The sequence below is a fragment of the Cinclus cinclus genome, chromosome 3 (assembly GCF_963662255.1).
Source record: "Cinclus cinclus chromosome 3, bCinCin1.1, whole genome shotgun sequence".
NCBI lineage: Eukaryota > Metazoa > Chordata > Aves > Passeriformes > Cinclidae > Cinclus > Cinclus cinclus.
In genome coordinates, this window is record NC_085048.1 from 86,924,216 (window position 1) to 86,943,688 (window position 19,473).

Below are 19,473 nucleotides of genomic sequence, written 5' to 3' on the forward strand. Positions count from 1 at the left end.
GAAATAAAACCCGAGAAAGGCAAGTGATGCAAATTAAAGCCATTGCTCACCACCATCCAACTAGCCAGTGGTCCTGCAGCCAACCTTGCCCCTGGTTTTAGTGCTGGTCATGATGCCATATGGTGTGGGATGTCCCTTTGGTCAGTGGGGTTCAACCCACTGTGCAACCCCAACCTCCCTGCCTTGGCTGTAAGTGCTGCTCATCAATGCTGAATGCATCCCTGCATTACTAGCACTGTTCCCTGCACAAGTCCAAAACCCAGTCCCATATAAGTGAAAATTAACTCTGCCTCAGCCAAAACCAACATGCTTTTCCATTGAGCAACCTTATCAATTACTCAGTTACTCCCATCTCAGATTTCTCCTTTGCTTGTGTCAAACTATTCTGTGTCACATTTCCTCACTTTTCTTTTGAACACGTATGCTTTTACCATCTCTACCTCACTTCTGTAGCTCTTGAATATCTCACTTCATTTTTACCCTCTCAAAATAAAACCTGACTAGTGCAAAACTCTTGGTGTTTTCAATCTTATTTGCAACTAGAGATTTTTCATAGAACACCTGCTTTGATATATGTAACACTGGCTACATTACAAGACCTGAAAGACACTTAAGTAATAAAAGCTGGAGGGAATTTGGCAACCTGGAAAATGTCCCAAACAAGGAAATCACATTACTGCCAGCATTAAGTAACTCTAAAAAACCCTAAATTTGTTTCAAAACCCCTACTACTTTAACATTTTTTTTCTCTAAATTCATCAGACATTCTCAGTTTATGCTTTTATTTTTTTCTTTTTTGCAAATGAAGCAGGAATATGCATTTCCAAATAGATCTGAGAACTATTAGGACTTCAACTGAAAAAAATGTGTTTGAAGTAACAAGTGTGTGAATACTTTAAGCTGCTCCCACTTTGTCCTAGAACAAAATGGAAATGAGATATTAGAAGTATACAAAAACTCAGCAAGCATGATTTTCACTTAGATTTTCTTTTCTGTCACAAGAGTATCCGTATATTATCTAAATACAGAGCTATCTAAATCTATATATAATTATAACAAATATCACAGAGAACCGCATTCATCATTATCCTTTGATCTCTGAGCTGGCTTGAGGGTCACCTCTTCCAGAGGTGCATGCCTGAGATTAGGCAAGAGGCTTAAGCCAACATTTTCAGTCAGGTTTAGTGAACGAGCCATAGGGAAAGGTCATGTTCCCACAAGAAATATTAATGATGCATATTCCTCATACCAGAACCTCTCAAATAACACATTGTCTGAAATTTAACCTTACTCAGCCATCAAAAATATAACCAACACTGATACTAACATTACATATAGGTAAGTTTCTCACCATCTTCTCAATCCCACGGCCTACCTTCCCCCAGAGTCTCAGGTAAAGGCTGCAAATTATCCTCTCCATGGCAAACCTTCCTGATAATCCACTTCTCTTGAGGAACGCAGCCACAAAACGAGCACTGGGAACTGTGTTCCACTGTGCTCCCTCTCCCTATTGTGTAAATGGATCATGCCTCACCTTGACTTAAGATCTTGGTGGGGAATGGATGTTGTATTGCACTGGTGGCATTTGCACAGAGCTGCCTCTAAGTGAGGCCATTTGAATCTAGGGAGTGGGATATAAAAAAACAAAAGTATCGAGAGGCTAGGAGAACGACATCTTCCTTACACACCACAGGATGCTTTGTCCTCACCTTAAAACTTCCTGCCTTGAAACATCTAGAGAGGAGCCCCACCTTTTCAGAGGGGGATCTGATGGCCCCACCAGACAGTTCAAGTACCAGTACAGGACACATCAGAGACCCCCAAAGGAGCCTAGAAATTTACCCACACCCCACTGCACAGCCTATGTCTGACTTTTTCAATGGTCAACCTCTCCAAAACCTCCTATATGAGAGAAGTCAAACAGCCACAGCCCCCACTGCCATCTACCCTCTGACAGCCAACAGCACATCCAAACTGCCTACAGGCAGTCCTAGGCCAACACTGATTCTCTTCTGCATATCCTCTTATGTTTCCTTCACTTTGACATGACTTGGATCATTCACTCCAAAAGGTTTACACTGAGATTCTGGGGATGCATTTATAGCATAATTTTAACTTTGCATTTTCCAAGTTTCCAAAGGCAACTGTGGTATAAGCTAGTTTTTTCGATGTTTTGTACATACAGAATTTTATTTGTAGGACAGGACAGTGAATGAGGAAAACTCTAATTACCCATGTCATTATTACTCTTGTTTTGGAAATTTCTATGACACATCTCAACTAAATTTGAAAAGTTAATAATAAGTGTATATGTTAAGTTCTCAATGGAATTAGCAGAAACCTTAAAAGAGTTTATGAGTTCCAGCAGAGGTAGTATGCAGATGACTGGAAGAATTTGGCCACAATCCTTGCTTTGAAATGCTCCCGTTCTCCAGCATAGCATGGCCATCTCCAAACCACCTACTGGAAACAGTCCCAAGCTGATTGAAGCTAATTCCTCAAACTATGCCAGGCAATTGTCTGGCATAGGCTGAAACTATTGTAAAGAATAGGAATTCAATACCAGAGACAGCTCCGGAGCCCAGGAACATAACCTGGCACTGTTCAATTATTATTCACAGGGGTAATTATCTTAATGATGGGAATAAATTCCTTGATCAGAGTGAATCAGGCCAAGACTTCTAGAGTATGTGGTTTTATGGTATGTGTCTGCAGGGAAAAAACTTTGCAACAACTATTAGTGACACAGTGCTTCCTCTAAATTTTTGCATAAAAAGGCGAATATTTTTTCTCCACAAATAACACACTGAATAGACAACTCATCTTCTTCATCCAAAGAGCTAAAACTCTCACCTAGAATCCATAAACATCATGCCTCAATTTACTGATTAAAGTTTTTCTCATTTTCAGATCTTGACAAATGTGATCCAGACTCTCTCATTCAGAAAACTTCAGGAAATATAATTTCCTAAGTCTACTGTTTCAGCTAAATCACATTTTGAATTAATTTCCCAGGACCTCTTTTCCTTTCCACATCAACCAAGTAGTTGTCCTTACCTGTGAAGAAGAATCATGTCTATGACTTCAGCAGTGTAAAGACAGAACTTCTCTGATCAGCCTTTTGTTTCAGATCCATTTAACCACCAACTAGATAATCAAACAAAGACTTTTGCTTTTTCTTCATCCTTTGCAGGAATTCTTGGTCAGTATCTGTCCCAGTGGTGTCCTTCTAAAACACTTATTAAAATGTTCTTTGCTGATTCAGCAGCAGTGAAGTCTCAGTAACAATAACTTAGTATTACACTAACCAATGTCATCTTGTTTTTATTTTTCTTTTACCAGTCTGTTGCGGTTTAGGGTTTTTCCTTTTGTTTCTTTCTCTCAGGGCATCGCCTGGTGCCAGCCAGCGCTGAAGGGAGCTGGTCACCCAAAGTGGGTGAGGTGTGCCTCCAGCTCCTCGTGCCATGTACCAGGCACAGATGGTGGAAGGACTGCAGACGAGCCCCAGTGGTCAGGAAAATCCACAAACGCCAGAGGTTTATGCCCAGGGACGAGACAGAGGAGTCCCTCAACTTCATTCGAATCAAGGCAGAGTGCCCACTGGGGCACATGCCTGTGGGGTTTTCTCTCTGTGTTTCAGATGGTGCACTCTCCTTTCATCCTAAACTCCCTCTTCCTTTCCCCACTGGCTGAGGTACCAGGAAGGTACAGCCTTCCTGAACTGCCTAGCACATATTCTCCCCTTGAACATACTGTTTTACCCTAAAATTCAGAGGTTCAGGCTTGTGCAGACCATTGTTTGTTTCAGGAGCTGAGCTGTCTGGGCTCTGCAACAAGCCTGCTGTCCAAAGTTAGTAGAGATATTAAGAACCATTTAAAAGGCATTAACACACACCCCTTCACCCAAATTATATGTAAAGACATTCCACTCATTTCCTCTCAAGACTGAACTCTGTATTCCATGAACGCTGTTAACACTGATACAGCAGAAGCCACGATGAGCAGTAACATTGCAAATATTGTGTTACTAGCTGCAACTCATTCCTCAGTGAGCACGGTTGAACATCCAGGACTTCGATAAATAACAAAAATGAGTGTACATAACTTTTAAAAATGGAGCCTTTGGCATCTTGATTATGAGACAAGTCTTTCCATGTAAAGTATAATTGGAAATGGCTGGTCGTAGTCCATCTGCCCTTAGAGTAATTATTTGCAATTTAAAGCAAAAATAATGATATGGTTTTTTGAATGAAAATACACATTTAATTTCTAAGTACCTTAGTTAATGTTTTATGTCATAGCAACCAGGTTAACTTGGATGCTAAAACGAAGCATCAATTCAGGTGGCACCTTAGTAAACATACGCAAGCTCAGGCAGATATTTCCTATCGATACTCGGCCTAATAAAGTTCTTCCCTCTGCCCTCACTCCCAGGCGATGACAAGATTTCGGCGGGAAGTCGGATAGCAACCAGCAGCTTTTCCAGCCCAGCTTCCCATGGCTTCCCTGGCGTGCACAGCGGCCAGCAGCACGGGCAAGACACGGTTCGTAATCGCATGGAACCTGCTGAGGGGCTTTTTTTTTTTTTTTTTTTTCCTCCTTTTTTTTGGCGCGCGTGCGCGCCACCCGCTACACTTTCGGTAGGGTCTGGAACACCTCAGGGGCAGCGAAGAAACGGCGGCCACCGCCGTGCTGTAGGGAAGCAGTACTTGGGTGGGCAGACCGGGAGAGGCAGGCGGACAGAGCCAGCACCCCCCGCGGAACGCCACGGAAGGACCGCCGGAGTTCCCGCCGGCCGGGAACCCGAGCGCTTCCCGCCGCTTCCTGCCGGCGCCCGCCTTCCGCCGGGGCCGCTCCCGGTTGGCTGCTGCGCGGCCCAACCCGGGCCTGCGCGGAACGGCCCATCGGCGGCACGGGGTGGAAATTAGCAGCGCGCTGGCGCCTGAGCGGGCCCTTCGCGAAGTTGGGCCCAGCGCCTCCCCCACGAGGGGAATGGTTCGCCCCCTATCACATGGTGCCGGCGGCGGCGCAGCGCCTGCGCGCCGCTCACGTGCTGCGGGCGGTCATGGCCGCGCTGCTGAGCTCCGCCGGGCGTCTCCGGGCGCTGCGCCCGCGCCTCCCGCCGCTGCTCCCGCCGCTCCTCCGCCCACCCGCCGCCCCCGCCGCACCGCCGGGCCCCGTCAGGTGAGGCCCCGCGCCGCCGAGCTGCCCGGTAGGGTTGGCGGGGCCGGCTGAGGCTGCGCGCCCAAGGGCACTCGCTGCCGGCCATGCCGCCGGCCCTTGCGGACGGCGTGGCTGTCCCGGGGGCTTCGAGGCAGCGCTCACCCCAGACCGGCCCGGTGGCCTCACCGCGTGTGCGCGGCCTCGGGGTGAGCGCGGGGCAAAGGCCGTGCGGGAGCCCCGCTGCCCTCAGGCCGGGCGGCCTGAGCTGCCTGGGCTCAGAGCGGAGCCCTGACCTCCGGGGGACGCGGCCGTGGGGGGACACGTCGTGTGGAGGGGGCGTCGAGGAGGAGGACTAGAGGAGATAAGCAGTGATGGGGTGGAGTTACTGTGCTTGGAGGCGTTCAAGAAACGACTGGTCGTGGCACTCGGTGTTCTGGTTATAGCTGTCAGTGTGGTGATCGATCACAGGTCGGTGATCTTGGAGGTCTTTTGCAACCTGAAGAGTCGGTGATTCTGTGACTGACTCTGGGTACCTGCACTCTTGGAACCTGGGCTTCCTTCCTCTTCGTGCCCTCAGATGCTGCTGTGTCTCTTGTGAGGAGGCACCGCTCAATTTCTTTGCCGTGCTTTTCTCTCCCTTCTGTCACGCAGGTAGGGTGGAAAACTCAGCCTGTCCTACCCACCTGTGTGCACCCTGGCTGCGGTTTTGACAACACTTAGAGGTTTTGACAACGCTTACACGTGGTTGGTGCCCTGCAGGAAGCTTAGAGACACAAACCTTCATTAACACAACTGCAGATACATACAGATTTACGAGCTGATATAGGGGCTTAGTGCTACCCAAATTGTTCTGTCTCTTGTGTCATGTTACATCCCTGGTGCTCCCTCTAAATCAATGTAACTTAATTCCTGGTAGAAAACCATAACAGTTTTCTGGTATTCTAAAGAGATAAATATGTTCAGCAAAGGACTTGGTGAGTTCCAGAGCTTCTTCAGAAGAAGGGATGGGCAATGGAGAGCTCCTAGTGGAAAATAGATGTCAAAATAAGGACATTGTTGCTAATTTCCCTACTTTTAGTGCTTATTAGTCTTACTTTAGGGCTGTTTTATTGGTAGCCTGGCAAAAATCTTACCTATAAAAATTAATTTGCTGTGATCTTTAACCACTGAAGTGTATTAGATACCAACAGATGCTTAAATTGGTGTGAAGGGTGGAGTAGACCAGTATGGGAAGGACCAGGAATATCTGATTTTGGCTGTCAACAGAACCACACATTTAGTTAGCTACAAATTACCAATAACCCTTTCTTCTTTCTAGTAACTACTTTTTGTTTTACTCAGCGAGAAGCTTAGTACCCTAAATTAATTTGTCACAAGAAATAATATTCGCTGAAATTCATGTGTGACTTGGTGAAGGACTAACTGGTTTTCTGCCCCTAGAACTCCATTTCTGGAAAGAACTTGAGAAGTGCTTTATGTGATATTTAGGTTCTTACAGCTGGGGTTTGGCTTATTGGTTATTTCCCTCCCAAAGCTTTTTCCTTACACCAAATTATACTTAATTTCAGATATAAATTGGGTCATATGTGAGATAGTGATCATGCTGAAAACTCTTTTGAGACTTCTGGTGCATTTCTCCTGCCCAGTAGTTTCATTCCTAAGATAAATTTTTGCTTAAAATCTCCCTATGTGTTAGGCATCCTAGTGCACAAGTGATGATCTAGAGCCAAAGTGTAAAGCAAAAGTAATACTTACAAATTGAAATTTCATGTGTTACATGTATGATCTAATTTATTATTTTACCTTAAGTAACTGTTTATTCCTTTTTTTTTTTCTTTTTTTACTTAAGCCTTAATTTCTGCAGCTGGACCTCTTTTGAAGAACTAGACTGGACAATATGGACATATATGTACAATATTTGGACTTACTGTACTTTCTGTTCAAGTATTTATTTTGAGAATGAAATGCAGTCTGTTTGTAACAGTAGGGAAGGACACACGCAGTTTTAAGACAGAATAAATAAATAGGAATAGTCTAGCATTTTACAATAAAATTGTGTAAATAACTATGTTTCTATGTGCTTGGTATAGTCACTTTAACATTGAACATAACAAAGTCAGTTCAGAGGCAGGTCTGTGAATACCATTACAATAATGGTTACAGAAAAGTTGCAAATCTGTGAACTTCTTTAGAGATGTGAAAGAACAAGCATTGCAATCAAGCCAAGGTTTTATCAAAGCATCATTATTGCTTTGATTTTTCATCCAGGCTTCTTCGAGCTAAGATAGTAGGTGTGTGTCCTGTTTATGAAACTATTTATTTAAATTTTATTAAACTATTAAACATTGCAACAAACTTCAGATCTACAAGATCAGCAGTGCACTGAATTGTGTGGTACAAATGGTTTACTGGAACTTAGAGAAGCTTCACTAGGGTAAAAAGTGCCCAAATTTGTTGTTCGTATCTGACTGTCAAGAATGGTGTAACAAACCTCTCCACTGACAAGTGTTCAGAGTAGATTTTTGAATTAATGTCAGGATATTTTGGGGGAACTTTATTCTACATACTCTAGGTTATGTTACGGTTTGATGCTACAGCTTTCTGCTGTGGACAAGTCAGTGCTCAGAAAAAGGGTGTTGGCTCCATTCTTCCAACACCCTCCTGTTACTGGCCACCTTATCTGGCTCTGAATCAGGGAAGGAGAACAGTTAGGCTCCTAAAGCATATAGATCATAGAAATACAGCTGAGGTGGAAAATCAAGGAGAATCAATGCAATAACAAAATGAAATCAAGCTAGCAAACCTGTTCCATTGTAGGTTCTCCTCTCTGCAGGCCCAAAGGTCCTGCCAGTACCCTGCTCCTTCACAAGCTTGTCTCTAAGTTTTCAAAACTGTGTTCAGCATAAATCCAAAAGACAGCCACATATTTGCTACTTTGAAGAAAATTAACACTAACCTAGGCAAAAGCAGCACAGAAGGTACCTGTAAGAACTCTTGCCTTTTGATCCATTGTTCTGTGTTTCAAGTATGTTGGTAAGATGGGAGAGTGAATATCCTTTTAAAAAAGGTTTCAGATTGGGAGGATGGCTTTAATTGAGTCATAAATTAAAGACCCAAATGATTCATGGCTTAGTGAATGGTGCATTTTGGTTTATTTTTTTTTAGATAAGCTGCAAATGAATTCTTTTTGGCTATTCATTATCATAACAACCCATTACCAGTGGACAAAAATGTAGAACTGAATGCTTAATGAAAGCATAGAACTGAATGGTTAATTGCATTTGCAAAGTGATAGAAGGAAGAGTCTACAAATGCAAAGGAGGCATAGAGTAGACTTGCTTTTCATAATACTCTGTAGTAATAAAGTTGCTCAAGCTGCAATGCTGTAGTTAAGTGTTTTAGCGATGGATAGAAAATGCCTAGATAGTTCCCAAGAAATCATAGAATCTTAGAGGTGTTAAGGTTGGAAAAGGTCTCTGAGATTATCAAATCTAACTGTTGACTGACACTTCCAACTTCACCACTAAGCCATGTCCCCAAGTACCTCATTTGCCTGTCTTCTGAACACTTCCAGGGGAGGTGTCCGAGTTCCCTGGACAGACTGCTCCAATGCTTGACACCGTTTTCGGTGTTTTCCTAAGTTTTTTCCCTTCGAGGTTTTTTCCTGAGATTCTAACTGTAGTATAAAGCAAAGGTTTTCTCTTTTAATTCTTGTGAATCACTTGGTTTTCTCTTCTACTTCTTGTGAATCACTTAGGCAATTTTTACTATATTCTTCAAGGAACACGAGGTTTGTCAGTCTACATGAAAAGAGATCAATTTTTCTCTCTGGTTAGATCCTGCTATGTCTCACTGAAACAACTATACAGTGGCCTGAACTTTTGTGTCCTTTTTGTATAGCTGATCATGGCTAACACTACAAATACTGTTTAAACAGTCGTGTGAATCATGCTGCGATCTCAGGTATTTAGTGTTACGTTTACTGAATTTAATGTTAGATGTGGAGTGCTTTTGTACAGTAATGGATTCTAACTCACTTAAGTTTGTTATGACTTTATTTTGAGAACTATTCCATGCAGTTTTTGCCTGTTTAGTTTAGAAAGAACAAAATGTTCAATACTTTTCGTAGAAAAAGCACCTGCAACTGCCTTATTTCACTCTGATAAAGGGAAGCAAGTATCTAATGTTTATAATTAAACATATGGTTATCTTAATATATTTATATATCTAATAAATAATATATGAATATGTATCTGAATGTATACATATAAACATTTTTTTATGTTTAGAGCTGGTCAAATTTGACAGAAAGTAACCTTTCGGCTGCTGTAAGGGAAAACATGAGTATCACCTACTTTTTGAGTTTTGGGAAAGGAGGACTTTTTTTTTACTCAGGTTGGTGTGTAAGATATGTTCCTATAGGAAATTAAGGCACTGCCTTAAGTCTGGTCTGGCAGTGTGGAAGACATGAGTATGTGGGATTCCTACTTAAACCCTTGTAAACAGAAGAATTTTACTGGTTGACTTGGTATAAATGTCTCCATGCACACTTCATTTCTGCATCAGTTTTTCTGTGAGTTTATCTTCAGCTACTTTCCCAATGTTGTAAATTAAACTGGAGGTAGTTACCACTTGTTCTAATCCCAAGGATTAGAAATGCACAGTGGACCTTTCCTGTGTAGGCAAGGGCTGCAGTTGTAGAGACAAAGCTGAAAATGGTGTAAAGGCTCTAACATCTGAAGGCTGCTTTTAATCTTGTGATTGTGGGAGCTGGAGAGAGATTGTTTCACAGGGCTCAGTATATCCTTTTGAGCTTTTCCCAGTTCTGAAGCACAGTAGAGAGAAACTACATGTCTTGGGGAAGAACCAGATTGCTCATTCAAACAGATCTGAAATTTTGCAGCTTTATGTGCTTGCAAATAAAGTGTTTCACATAGAGAAAATCTTAAAATGCCATCTGAAGGTAATAGGTGAAAGTAAATATTTGGCACTCATTGCAGCTCTTGGTGAAGGATGTGTTTTTTTGTGTGGCATAGCATTTAAGTCTGAAAAAAGTTAATTAAAATAATTGAGAAAATATGATTACATCATAAAACTGTGTAATCAAACAACTAGTACTGAGACAGGGTCAAAAATACAAGGTCATGCATGATAGATTTTTGCCCCCCTCTCGAAATCTTAATTTAGAAGCTTCCAAATGAGAAAGCTTGACTGAAGTATCCTGTTTAAATATTTTATTACAATTAATATTACAACCATTAGTAGTGGTTATGTGATTCCTGGTGGAGTAGGTTCAGTCACTTCTGTGTTTGGAAAGTGGGATGGATAGATGAGTCCTTCAGCTCTTTTATACTTTTTTTTTTCCTGAATAAACACACCATGCTGAAGAGACCATTATCTGTATTTTAGCTCTGTTCCTATTTTTAGAAGTTGAGAGTTTCAACTGTTTTTGCTGTGTGATGTTTCATGCTTAGCAGTGCCTCATTTTCAGTACCCTCTGGGCTGCAGTGCTTAGCCAGTTGTACCTCATCTTAAATTATTGCATTTGTGTTTTGTCCAAAACACACAATTTCTTGTGTTCTCTATTGAAGCTATTATTGCACATGGATTGTGTCAGTTGTTTCCTAGTTGGATCAGGAGGTAGCTTCACTTGGACTCCCCCACAATATTCCCAGTTCTGCAATGAGCCACTTTTTAATTTTGTACATGTATTTAAAATTTCTGTTTGCACAACTACTGCACCCATATTTTGCAACTAGAAGTGCATTGTATCTCCTTGTTTTGCTTGTAAGTAGGTTGTCAGGTAAAAGTGGTGCCAAAAGCCTGTACATCAGTCTCTATTTTTTTATTAGGCTTCTGTTTTTCCTGCAACTTCCGTGGATTTTTCAGAGTAAATACAAAGGATTTCCAAATTCAAATGGAGTTTGAGTAAGATCTAGTAATTTGCCTTCACTATATCTTAATGTTGTCAGAAATTATTCGAGGCATTCTTCCATATTCTCACCTGCACCCCATCTCCTTTTTTTAAAATCAATAATTATAGGTTAAAATTTGCGGAGGATGGTTGCAATTAACATCTTTCGAAAGCCAAACAGTTGTATGAGCTGTCATTTTTTCCCTGTGAAGAGGTGATTTCTAAAATCATCCTTTTTTAGCAACCTTTCTTGCTGGCTTTCTTGGTCACTTCCTGACTGAAATGGTTAATGTGGCCTTCTTGATTTTTATCCTTGCTTTTTTTCTATTTTTCTTAACTGTGTGTTGTTTTTCAACTTCTGAAAATGAAATATTCCTGATGCATGGGTAACTGCCTCTTTTTGTTAGCCTTTTGTGTTTCATGGGGAGGTTTTGCTATGACTAAAAACTTTTGCTATATTGTCTACTCTGTTCTCCTGACCTTTGCCTGGTTGCCTGAAATAAAACCTAATGCTGTGTCCCTTAATTTGTTAAGTTTGTATCTTTTTTGGAAGCTGACTTTGTGATCTGCTCAGTCTTTCATCTTATTTAATAGTGTGTTTTTTTTTTTTGCTTGTTTTTTTTTTTAAAGTTTTGAATTCTTAGTTGATTCGTAGTGCTACGTACCAGATTAAAAACTGTAGATGCTGCAGCATCATCCAGCTTTTGAAGTCAGTTATTTTTAACAAATTCTTATTACGGGATTGGTTTAACACTACACAGCCCCTTAGGTAGTGCTAAAAATGTGATTCATTCAAATGCTGAAGGCCTGTGCTGAGGTGCAACTGAGTCTTACACCAAACCTATTGCAGATTGATGATGATAATTTAGGTGGATGCCAGTGAAAGTTAGAGTTCCTCAGGTTGTTTTATAATCTCATACTGTTTTTACCTGTCTGTCTCAAAATGAAACTCACACTCCCTTATTGTCATTCCTTAAAATGTCTTTAATCAGTATAAATTAAGAGAAGCACCAGTATCCTATTGGGTAATATGGGAGGGGATGTAAATAGAAATGCCCAATTCTGCTCACCTTTCAGAAGGTGAAGTTACTGTATAAAAGTAACACTTTCATATAAGTGCACAGTGTTTTACAGTGTGCAACTGTAGCAATTGATACCCTATAATATTCTATACTTAGGTTATAAATAGCATCCTGCTAAATGCTAAGCAGGAGAGTTTAGCAGCAAATGAAACCATGGAGTCTTCTCATACTGTTAAGCAGCTTATGTTGAGCATGCTTGTACTGTTTTTATCTTTATACTTCATCTGATGACATTGTGCAAGTACTTTAAAATATTTGTGACTTCTGACATGTGGCCAGTCTTACAAAGATGGCTTTCCTAAAACAATGCAGGACTTAAGAACTGTAGATACCAATTTGTTTATGGTTAGAAGTGTGCTATATATCATGAGATACTGTTCAATAATTTGAAAAATGCTATAAAACAGCAGCAGCATTTTATAGGGAAAGGCATTTCAATTCTAATCTGAAGTACAAGAGTTGTGTCCCCTTGTGCTTTGATTGTTAATGGAAATTAAAGTATAAATTTGTGCATTACAGCCCTGTATTGCTGCAGCTTCCAGAGCATTTTTCTAACCTTTCTGGAAGTATTCTGCAAAGCTTTTAAGTAGCTCTTTTAATAGGGTGTTTTAAGAACAAATGGTACCATTTTCTTTTTTTATTTATTTTCTTATTTTTATATCTTTAAGAAAATGGTAAAGAACTTGCAATCATTACAATTTCGTTCTTCTAGCTGTCCACTGGCTAGTTCAAAGTTGAGTATTGCTTTTTATGTGTTATTAAGGAGTTATTTAAGTTCTAGGCATCCCACTTGCTTGTTAAATCCTGGAGGAGTTAAAATTTAGTATCTTCCTGTTATTCTTACCTTGTGCTGCTGGATTTTGTGCTAATTAGTCTAATGATGTATGTTTTCCAAAAGTGTCCTGTGTCTGGCTATAGGAGGCAATAGAAGGAGAAGAGGAAAAGAATCAGGGGAAAATGACACCCTTTGGAATACTTCTAGAGAGACATGGCATTACTACTAGCAATAAAAAAGTCAGGTTAATCTGTCAAGGTGCTTACCATGATGCAGTGGTTTCAGAGTTTTTTTTTTCCTTTTTGGTTTGTTTTTATTTCTAGTTTCTCTGATTTTTAGGTACCTTTTCTTTCTCAATTTATTTTTATTCCTGGTTAATTCTGGTGGGTCGTGGACATCATGCGCTCTTTCTACTCTAACCTGATGGAACAGTAATTTTACTTTTTTGTGAAGCAGATAAATTGGTATTGTGCTTCGTTAATGAAATAAACTCACAGAGAGATCTGAATAAAATGAGAGCTAGCCCAAAGGCATTGGTGGGAATTTGCATCTATCAGGAAATGGAACTGAGACTGAAGGATGGGATCTGCCCTGTTTTCGTCAGTTTTTCTTCCCTTCTTCAGTTTTTTCTTCCTTATCCTTTCCCTTGTGAAATGTCATGCAGGTAGTTAGCTGGGCTCTGGAATATTCTTCAGGAGGAAACTTTAGAAGATAGGGCAATGTAAAAATCACATTCTTGCAAAAGGTAATGCTAAATAGTAGTCATGTTCTTCATTATTGAAGGATTTTTTAAAAGATCAGGTAACAGCTATTAAACTCTTGTCCTGGCTCCATTAGGAAAGAGATTCTGCTTCAGGCTACTTCTACAATTTTTGGCCTGTTGAGTTACCAAATCAAGATTTCAAAGCAAGGAAAAAGTTGGTCTTTTGGGCTGCTTTCTGCTCACAAGAGGCAACCAGATGGTGAACCATCACCCAGTGATGATTTCTTTGCCATTTAGTAGCTTGCTGCCAGTGCTTCTGAAACACGGAACTGCCAGCAGCAAGCTTTTCTCCTCCACTGGACTTCTTTACTTGGGCCTTAAACTATGACTGTTAGGTGAGAAACCAGCCAGCAGATAGACCTGTGAGAAAGCTTCGGGGACAGGAAATTGTTTTGTAGAGAATGTCAGCACTCCTGGCTTTTAGGCTGCCATTTCACAAAATGTGGAGCCATTACTCTATAGGACTCCTGGAGCACCTGTAAACAGCAGGGAGTAACAAACTTGGGGTGTAGGGATTTTTTTAAACTAGTCTAGAAAGCTTACAAAAATTTAGCTGAAGAATTGTCTGAAGAGGCAGAAATCAGGGAGGGCAATTTGAGAAGTTGCTGAAACTTGTTTTTGCCCCCCAGGAAATACTACTTTTTTTTTTTGTTTAGGATTCTGGAGGAGAATCATCTGCTTTATTTTATGCAGTTGTAAGAACAGTTGGGAACAGACTTCCTGAAATGCTTGTGTATAATGATAATTTCACCTACACAGGCTGTTCATAACCTTGGTGTGGCACATATTTCATTTTTTTTTATTCTTATATATATGAACTTGTTCCTTTTTAAAAAAAAAAAAAACAAGCTTTTTTATTGCTTTGCTGGAAATAAGAACACTTTCTCGTTATACTTACTGTCATATTTTATTTTGAGAAAATAAATGTTTAAACAAATCTGCTGTTGATGCCTGGTTTATATGGCTTGGATTCTTCATGCTGATTATTGTCACTTCTGTAAAATGTGGAATGATCCTGTTGGTGTTTAAGCCATTGTCTAACACACCAACCTCTGCATTAGTTCTTGTGCATTTTAGTTGACAAGGAAGGTATGATTTGCTGCCTTGATTTACTGTGTTCTGGAAGATCTGTCTGTGACTGTTCTTGAGATTTTTCAAAACTTGTGAGAGCTTTAGTGAGTAGCTGTAATGGTACAGTAGACTTTATATAGCATTTGGATGACTTAAAACTTTTTATTTTTGTGAGAAAATTATTTGAACCTGTTAATTCATGAGGTCAAACTAACTGAAAAGCTCAGAGGAACGTGTCACTGAGAAAATTTATGACTGACTTCTTAAGTAGAAAGACACTGAAAGGAATCACTTGTATTTGTTTATTTTGAAATGGAATGTTTTAAAAACTGTTCATCAGCAAGAAGTGCATTATCTTTTTGACGTTATGTGACTAGTCTAGATCCAAAATGACTCACGGAATTGTAATCTTTATTTTTTGTTTGCTTCTGTTCAAGCAGAAGCATGAACCAAATAAGATTCCTTACGCTTGCACCTAAAGAGGAAGGAGGTATCAAAGAAGAACCAGTTTCAGAAGTTCGAACCAGACCGTCCTGCCAGTTTGACTGGGCATTAAATAAAGTGGATAACTCTGTCCGAAAAACTGGCCGCATCCCTAAAAGTCTTCTACTAAAAATCTTCCAGGAAGTAAGCGAAGCAGGTAAGTTGCTTCCAATTAAAACAAAATGATGCTAAACTCCAGGCTGCTGCTTAACCAAGGAAATTAATTCATCAAGCCAAGGAAATGAATTGAGTGTTCTGATCTGTATTCTATCTTTGAATGTTGTTTTTTCTGCTGTATATGTTGTTGGACAGGCTTTAACTGCTTTAGAGATATTTTTCCTTGAATGCTCATTTTAGGTTTTTAAAGTTTTTTTTTTGTCTTTAAGAGTTCATAACTCTTATAAAAACATTCTTTTAAGGTATGTTATATTGCCTTGCTTATTGTAGATTTTTAATCTGGTAGTGTACTTTCCTCACATAACTGTATTGTGCTCTCTGAGCAGGGCTCATTCCTGTCTCCTTTTCACAGTATATATTTTAAGTGTCTGTAATGAATCATGCTGCCATTAAGATGTTATTTGTTTTAAAATGGAGCTACAATAGGGAAATGTGAAAGTAATCTACAAGTTTCCCAGGTAGCTGTGGTTATTCATGACAAGAGAGCTTTTTTTTTTTAAATAAAATAAAACCAAATACCTGAGATATTGTCAATTCTGACAGATTCAATACCTCTTTAGCTAAAATATGCAGACTGCATTAGTATTTTGCAAGCCAGCTGCCACAGTTGATGAGGTTTGGTACCAGTTATGATGATTCAGTGGAGATATTTAAAGAATATACTTGCTAACTAGTACTGCCAGTATTTATCAATGGCAGCACATACTGTTTTGCCTAAGTTTAAACTTTGCTTTGTATTGCTCTGGACTGTAATGGCTTGTCTAGCTGGCATTGTGCTTTTAAAAGTCTTGCATTTTACTGTTTAAAGGCTAAACCTTCAATTCATGCTCATTCTGTTGAAGTTAGTTTTTTCTTTTTTACTTGGGACATCCTTTCTGATTCTGACTGCTTTGTTGTTTGATGTAAACCTCTAATTTGTGAATTCTTGCAGGTTGGCAAGAATTTTGTGTCTCTAAACCTCTCTGCAAGTAGTTTTTTATGAACCTTGACTAGTTCCACAGGTTCTAAGTCATAAGAACAAAAATTTGCTTATAGGGTATTCCTTTGACTTTGTAATTGTATTTAATAATAAAAGTATAGAACCTCACAAATGATTTGGCTAAGGTGCTATTAGAATAAATGGCAAATACTACCATATGAAAAATTTAGTCTTTGTTTATTAATTAATAATGAAACTAGTTTAGCAAAAGTGTGGAAAGTTAGTGTTGATTTCTGCCTGTTTGTGTTGTTTTTCCATTTCTAATTGCAACACACAAAATACCTGAAAAAGGTGTTTGCAGTAGATCACATGCATCTCTCCATGTTCACATTGCTTTATTTTCTTTTCTCTTTCAAAGTGCTAGGTTACTAGCAGCACTGGCATTATGACACTGAAGATGTGTTGTCATTTTCATTGCATGAAGTGATTGTGTGTAGGGATTTAAAAGCTGGTCAGTTGTGAATTGATGATCATACTTGACAGCATGCTGCTTTCTAAAGAAACTCTCATTTTTATTTGAAATTGCCGGGTTTGCATTTAAAGATGGGATAGAAAAAAATATTGTCTTCAGCTAATTGGGTCATCTGTGATAGATTCTGCAGTTCTGCCTTTGCCTCAGCAATACTAATGAAGTGCAACAAAGAGATGAGTTTATAGTTAACTTTTTTGACATTCTGTGACTAGTAAAGAAGTCGGAAAAGGCAGATTATCTTACAGTTCTTCACTATTCTCTAGATGTAAATTTTCTCATTTGTTATGTATTATGCATAGGCAGAACTGGAAATGGAAGTTTACATGTGGCAATGTCTCTGACTACCAGTTCTGGAATTGCATTAAATTGGTATGAAGTATTTTGACATTTTAGAAACTTAACTAGAAAGTTATGTCCCCATTAGGATGAAATTATCTCAGGATCTTGAGTTGGGTAGTAGAAAGTATTAGATAATCTAAGTTTAGGAATTTTGTGTTGTCTTCTAACAATTTCTGCTCAGCTAAGCTCATTATTGTACTAAATGGCATGTTTCATCATAAATCTTTTTAGGCTAGTGCACTGTAGTGCCATAGTTTAATCATTTGGTTATCCTGTTCAGTTAAAATCTTCAGTCTTGGAGAAAATTCTCTTTTATAGAAAATGTTTAAATATTTCAGTAGGTCAGTCTAAAATCTGCTTTCTAATATTGAATGCATAATTATTTATGAAGAAATTTGTGGTTTTGTTCCACTTGCAGGGTGTCCAGGGAGTAACCAGACCTTGCTTTTGTTGCAAAGTTGTGGTGCAATCTTACCAGAGGTATTGTCACCTGAAAGAACAGAACTGGCCCATATGATATGGGACAAGATGAAAGAGCTTGGTATGTTGGGTCTCTTACTCCTTCTTGCAAGAACAGCTCTGTGATTTAGTTACTGTCTTTGTAGTGAGACACAACATATTTTAATGGTGTTTAAATGTTAGGTTATAAGAGGTTGTTCTTACTACTGAATGAACAGTGGGTTTTATTATTCGGGTGAGAGACCTGTTTCTAATTCTGGGGGTTATAGTGACATCTAGGGGTGTTAATCTAAAATTCTAAAACCTAAATATTATTTTTAAGATGTTTAAATTGGACTTTTGCTTGATTTTCATTATCGAATTTACTCTTCTGTTAAATGTTACCTTTGTGTCTGGGGGGGCTGAGAATTCCTAGTAGTATTCCTAATAGTACCAGCTATTTTATCAGATGATATTTTTATTGTGAGCGAGTCATTTATGTGTAGATAATGCATAGGTGAATGCTTTTTGATATTGCTGAAACTGTAAAATAAATACGGCTGAGACTGTAGAATAGCATGCACACGAGCATTGCTGTTACTGTGCTCTTATGTTGTATCCTTTTATAAACACATGAGCTGTTAAATAAATATCTGATACTTAAGAGGTGAATAAAAGAAAGCTGTCTTTGAAGTTCATACAGAGTAACATTTACATGAAATTAATTACCTGAGAAAGCTATGAGACTATGCTGAATTTGGAGTATCTACATTGACTGGTTGAAATATTTCCTTAGGTGCTGTGTATGATACAAGCCATTACAACGCTTTGCTTAAAGTCTATCTTCAGAATGAGCACAAGTTTTCTCCGACAGAATTCTTGGCCAGGATGGAGGAAGCTAATGTGCAGCCTAATCGAGTAGGTACCCTTTTAGAGGATCTTCATTCTTAATAGTAATTAGTCTCCATTTATTGAAGTAAAGTAATTAACATCCCCTTTTTGTTTTCTGTAGGTTACATACCAAAGGTTGATTGCTGCTTATTGCAATGAGGGTGACATTGAAGGAGCAAGGTATTCTTTTGCATTTATGTTTAAAGGGGTTTCCGCAAAATCTGTTTCTCGTATTCCCTACCACTGATGTTAAAACTGATTTTTGTGTAATTCATAGAAATTGAGCAAAGCAAAGAAGGGTTTTATCTAAGTATTTTAACCAAGCAATGTAGAGCAGTTTCCTGGAGACTGCTGCAACCTACGCAAACTAAATAAAAATAAGTGATAGACCAGTGTGTTCAAATCAAGCTGTATTCACATGGCTCAGAAAATAACCTGTTTTTCAATTTCTAGAGCCATCATGAAAAAGTGTGAGGTTATGAAGGCTTACTGCCTTCGTAAGAAGATGGCTACTGGGAAAAGCATTTGAGAATAAAGTGGGCTAAAGAGCAAATAGTAATAATTCTGGCTGTTGTTACACAGGGCTTGCTGGGTATCTCTCTAACAATTTTAACAAGGTTAAGCTGTAACAGTGTGATTGAGGGGCATGATAAATAAGTAAAAGGAAGATAAAGATAACAAAAAAACCAGCCCCACCTTGTGCCTGCATGTTCCAAAGTGACAAATAAAAATTGTTTTTTATTTTGCAGTAAGATTCTTGGATTTATGAAGAGCAAAGATCTCCCCATCACTGAGGCAGTATTCAGTAGCCTTGTGAAAGGACATGCAAGATCAGGGTAATGTTTAATACCTTTTATTCCTTCTGTTTACTGTTAACTTTACTAAAAGATAAAGTGATACCGTACAGAAAAAATTACATGCTACAG

General features: G+C 39.2%; 1 protein-coding gene across 1 annotated transcript in view; it reads left to right on the forward strand.

Annotated features, from left to right (window-relative positions):
• LRPPRC (leucine rich pentatricopeptide repeat containing) overlaps window positions 1–19,473 on the forward strand; it is a 158,397-nt gene that overhangs the window by 67,544 nt on the left and 71,380 nt on the right. Inside the window, exons 3-10 of the mRNA XM_062489024.1 lie at window positions 3,386–3,536; window positions 4,435–4,548; window positions 4,662–5,184; window positions 15,206–15,408; window positions 17,637–17,759; window positions 18,453–18,574; window positions 18,669–18,727; window positions 19,297–19,383. Coding sequence (XP_062345008.1) covers window positions 3,386–3,536; window positions 4,435–4,548; window positions 4,662–5,184; window positions 15,206–15,408; window positions 17,637–17,759; window positions 18,453–18,574; window positions 18,669–18,727; window positions 19,297–19,383 — 1,382 coding nt within the window. The remainder of the gene's footprint in view (window positions 1–3,385; window positions 3,537–4,434; window positions 4,549–4,661; window positions 5,185–15,205; window positions 15,409–17,636; window positions 17,760–18,452; window positions 18,575–18,668; window positions 18,728–19,296; window positions 19,384–19,473) is intronic.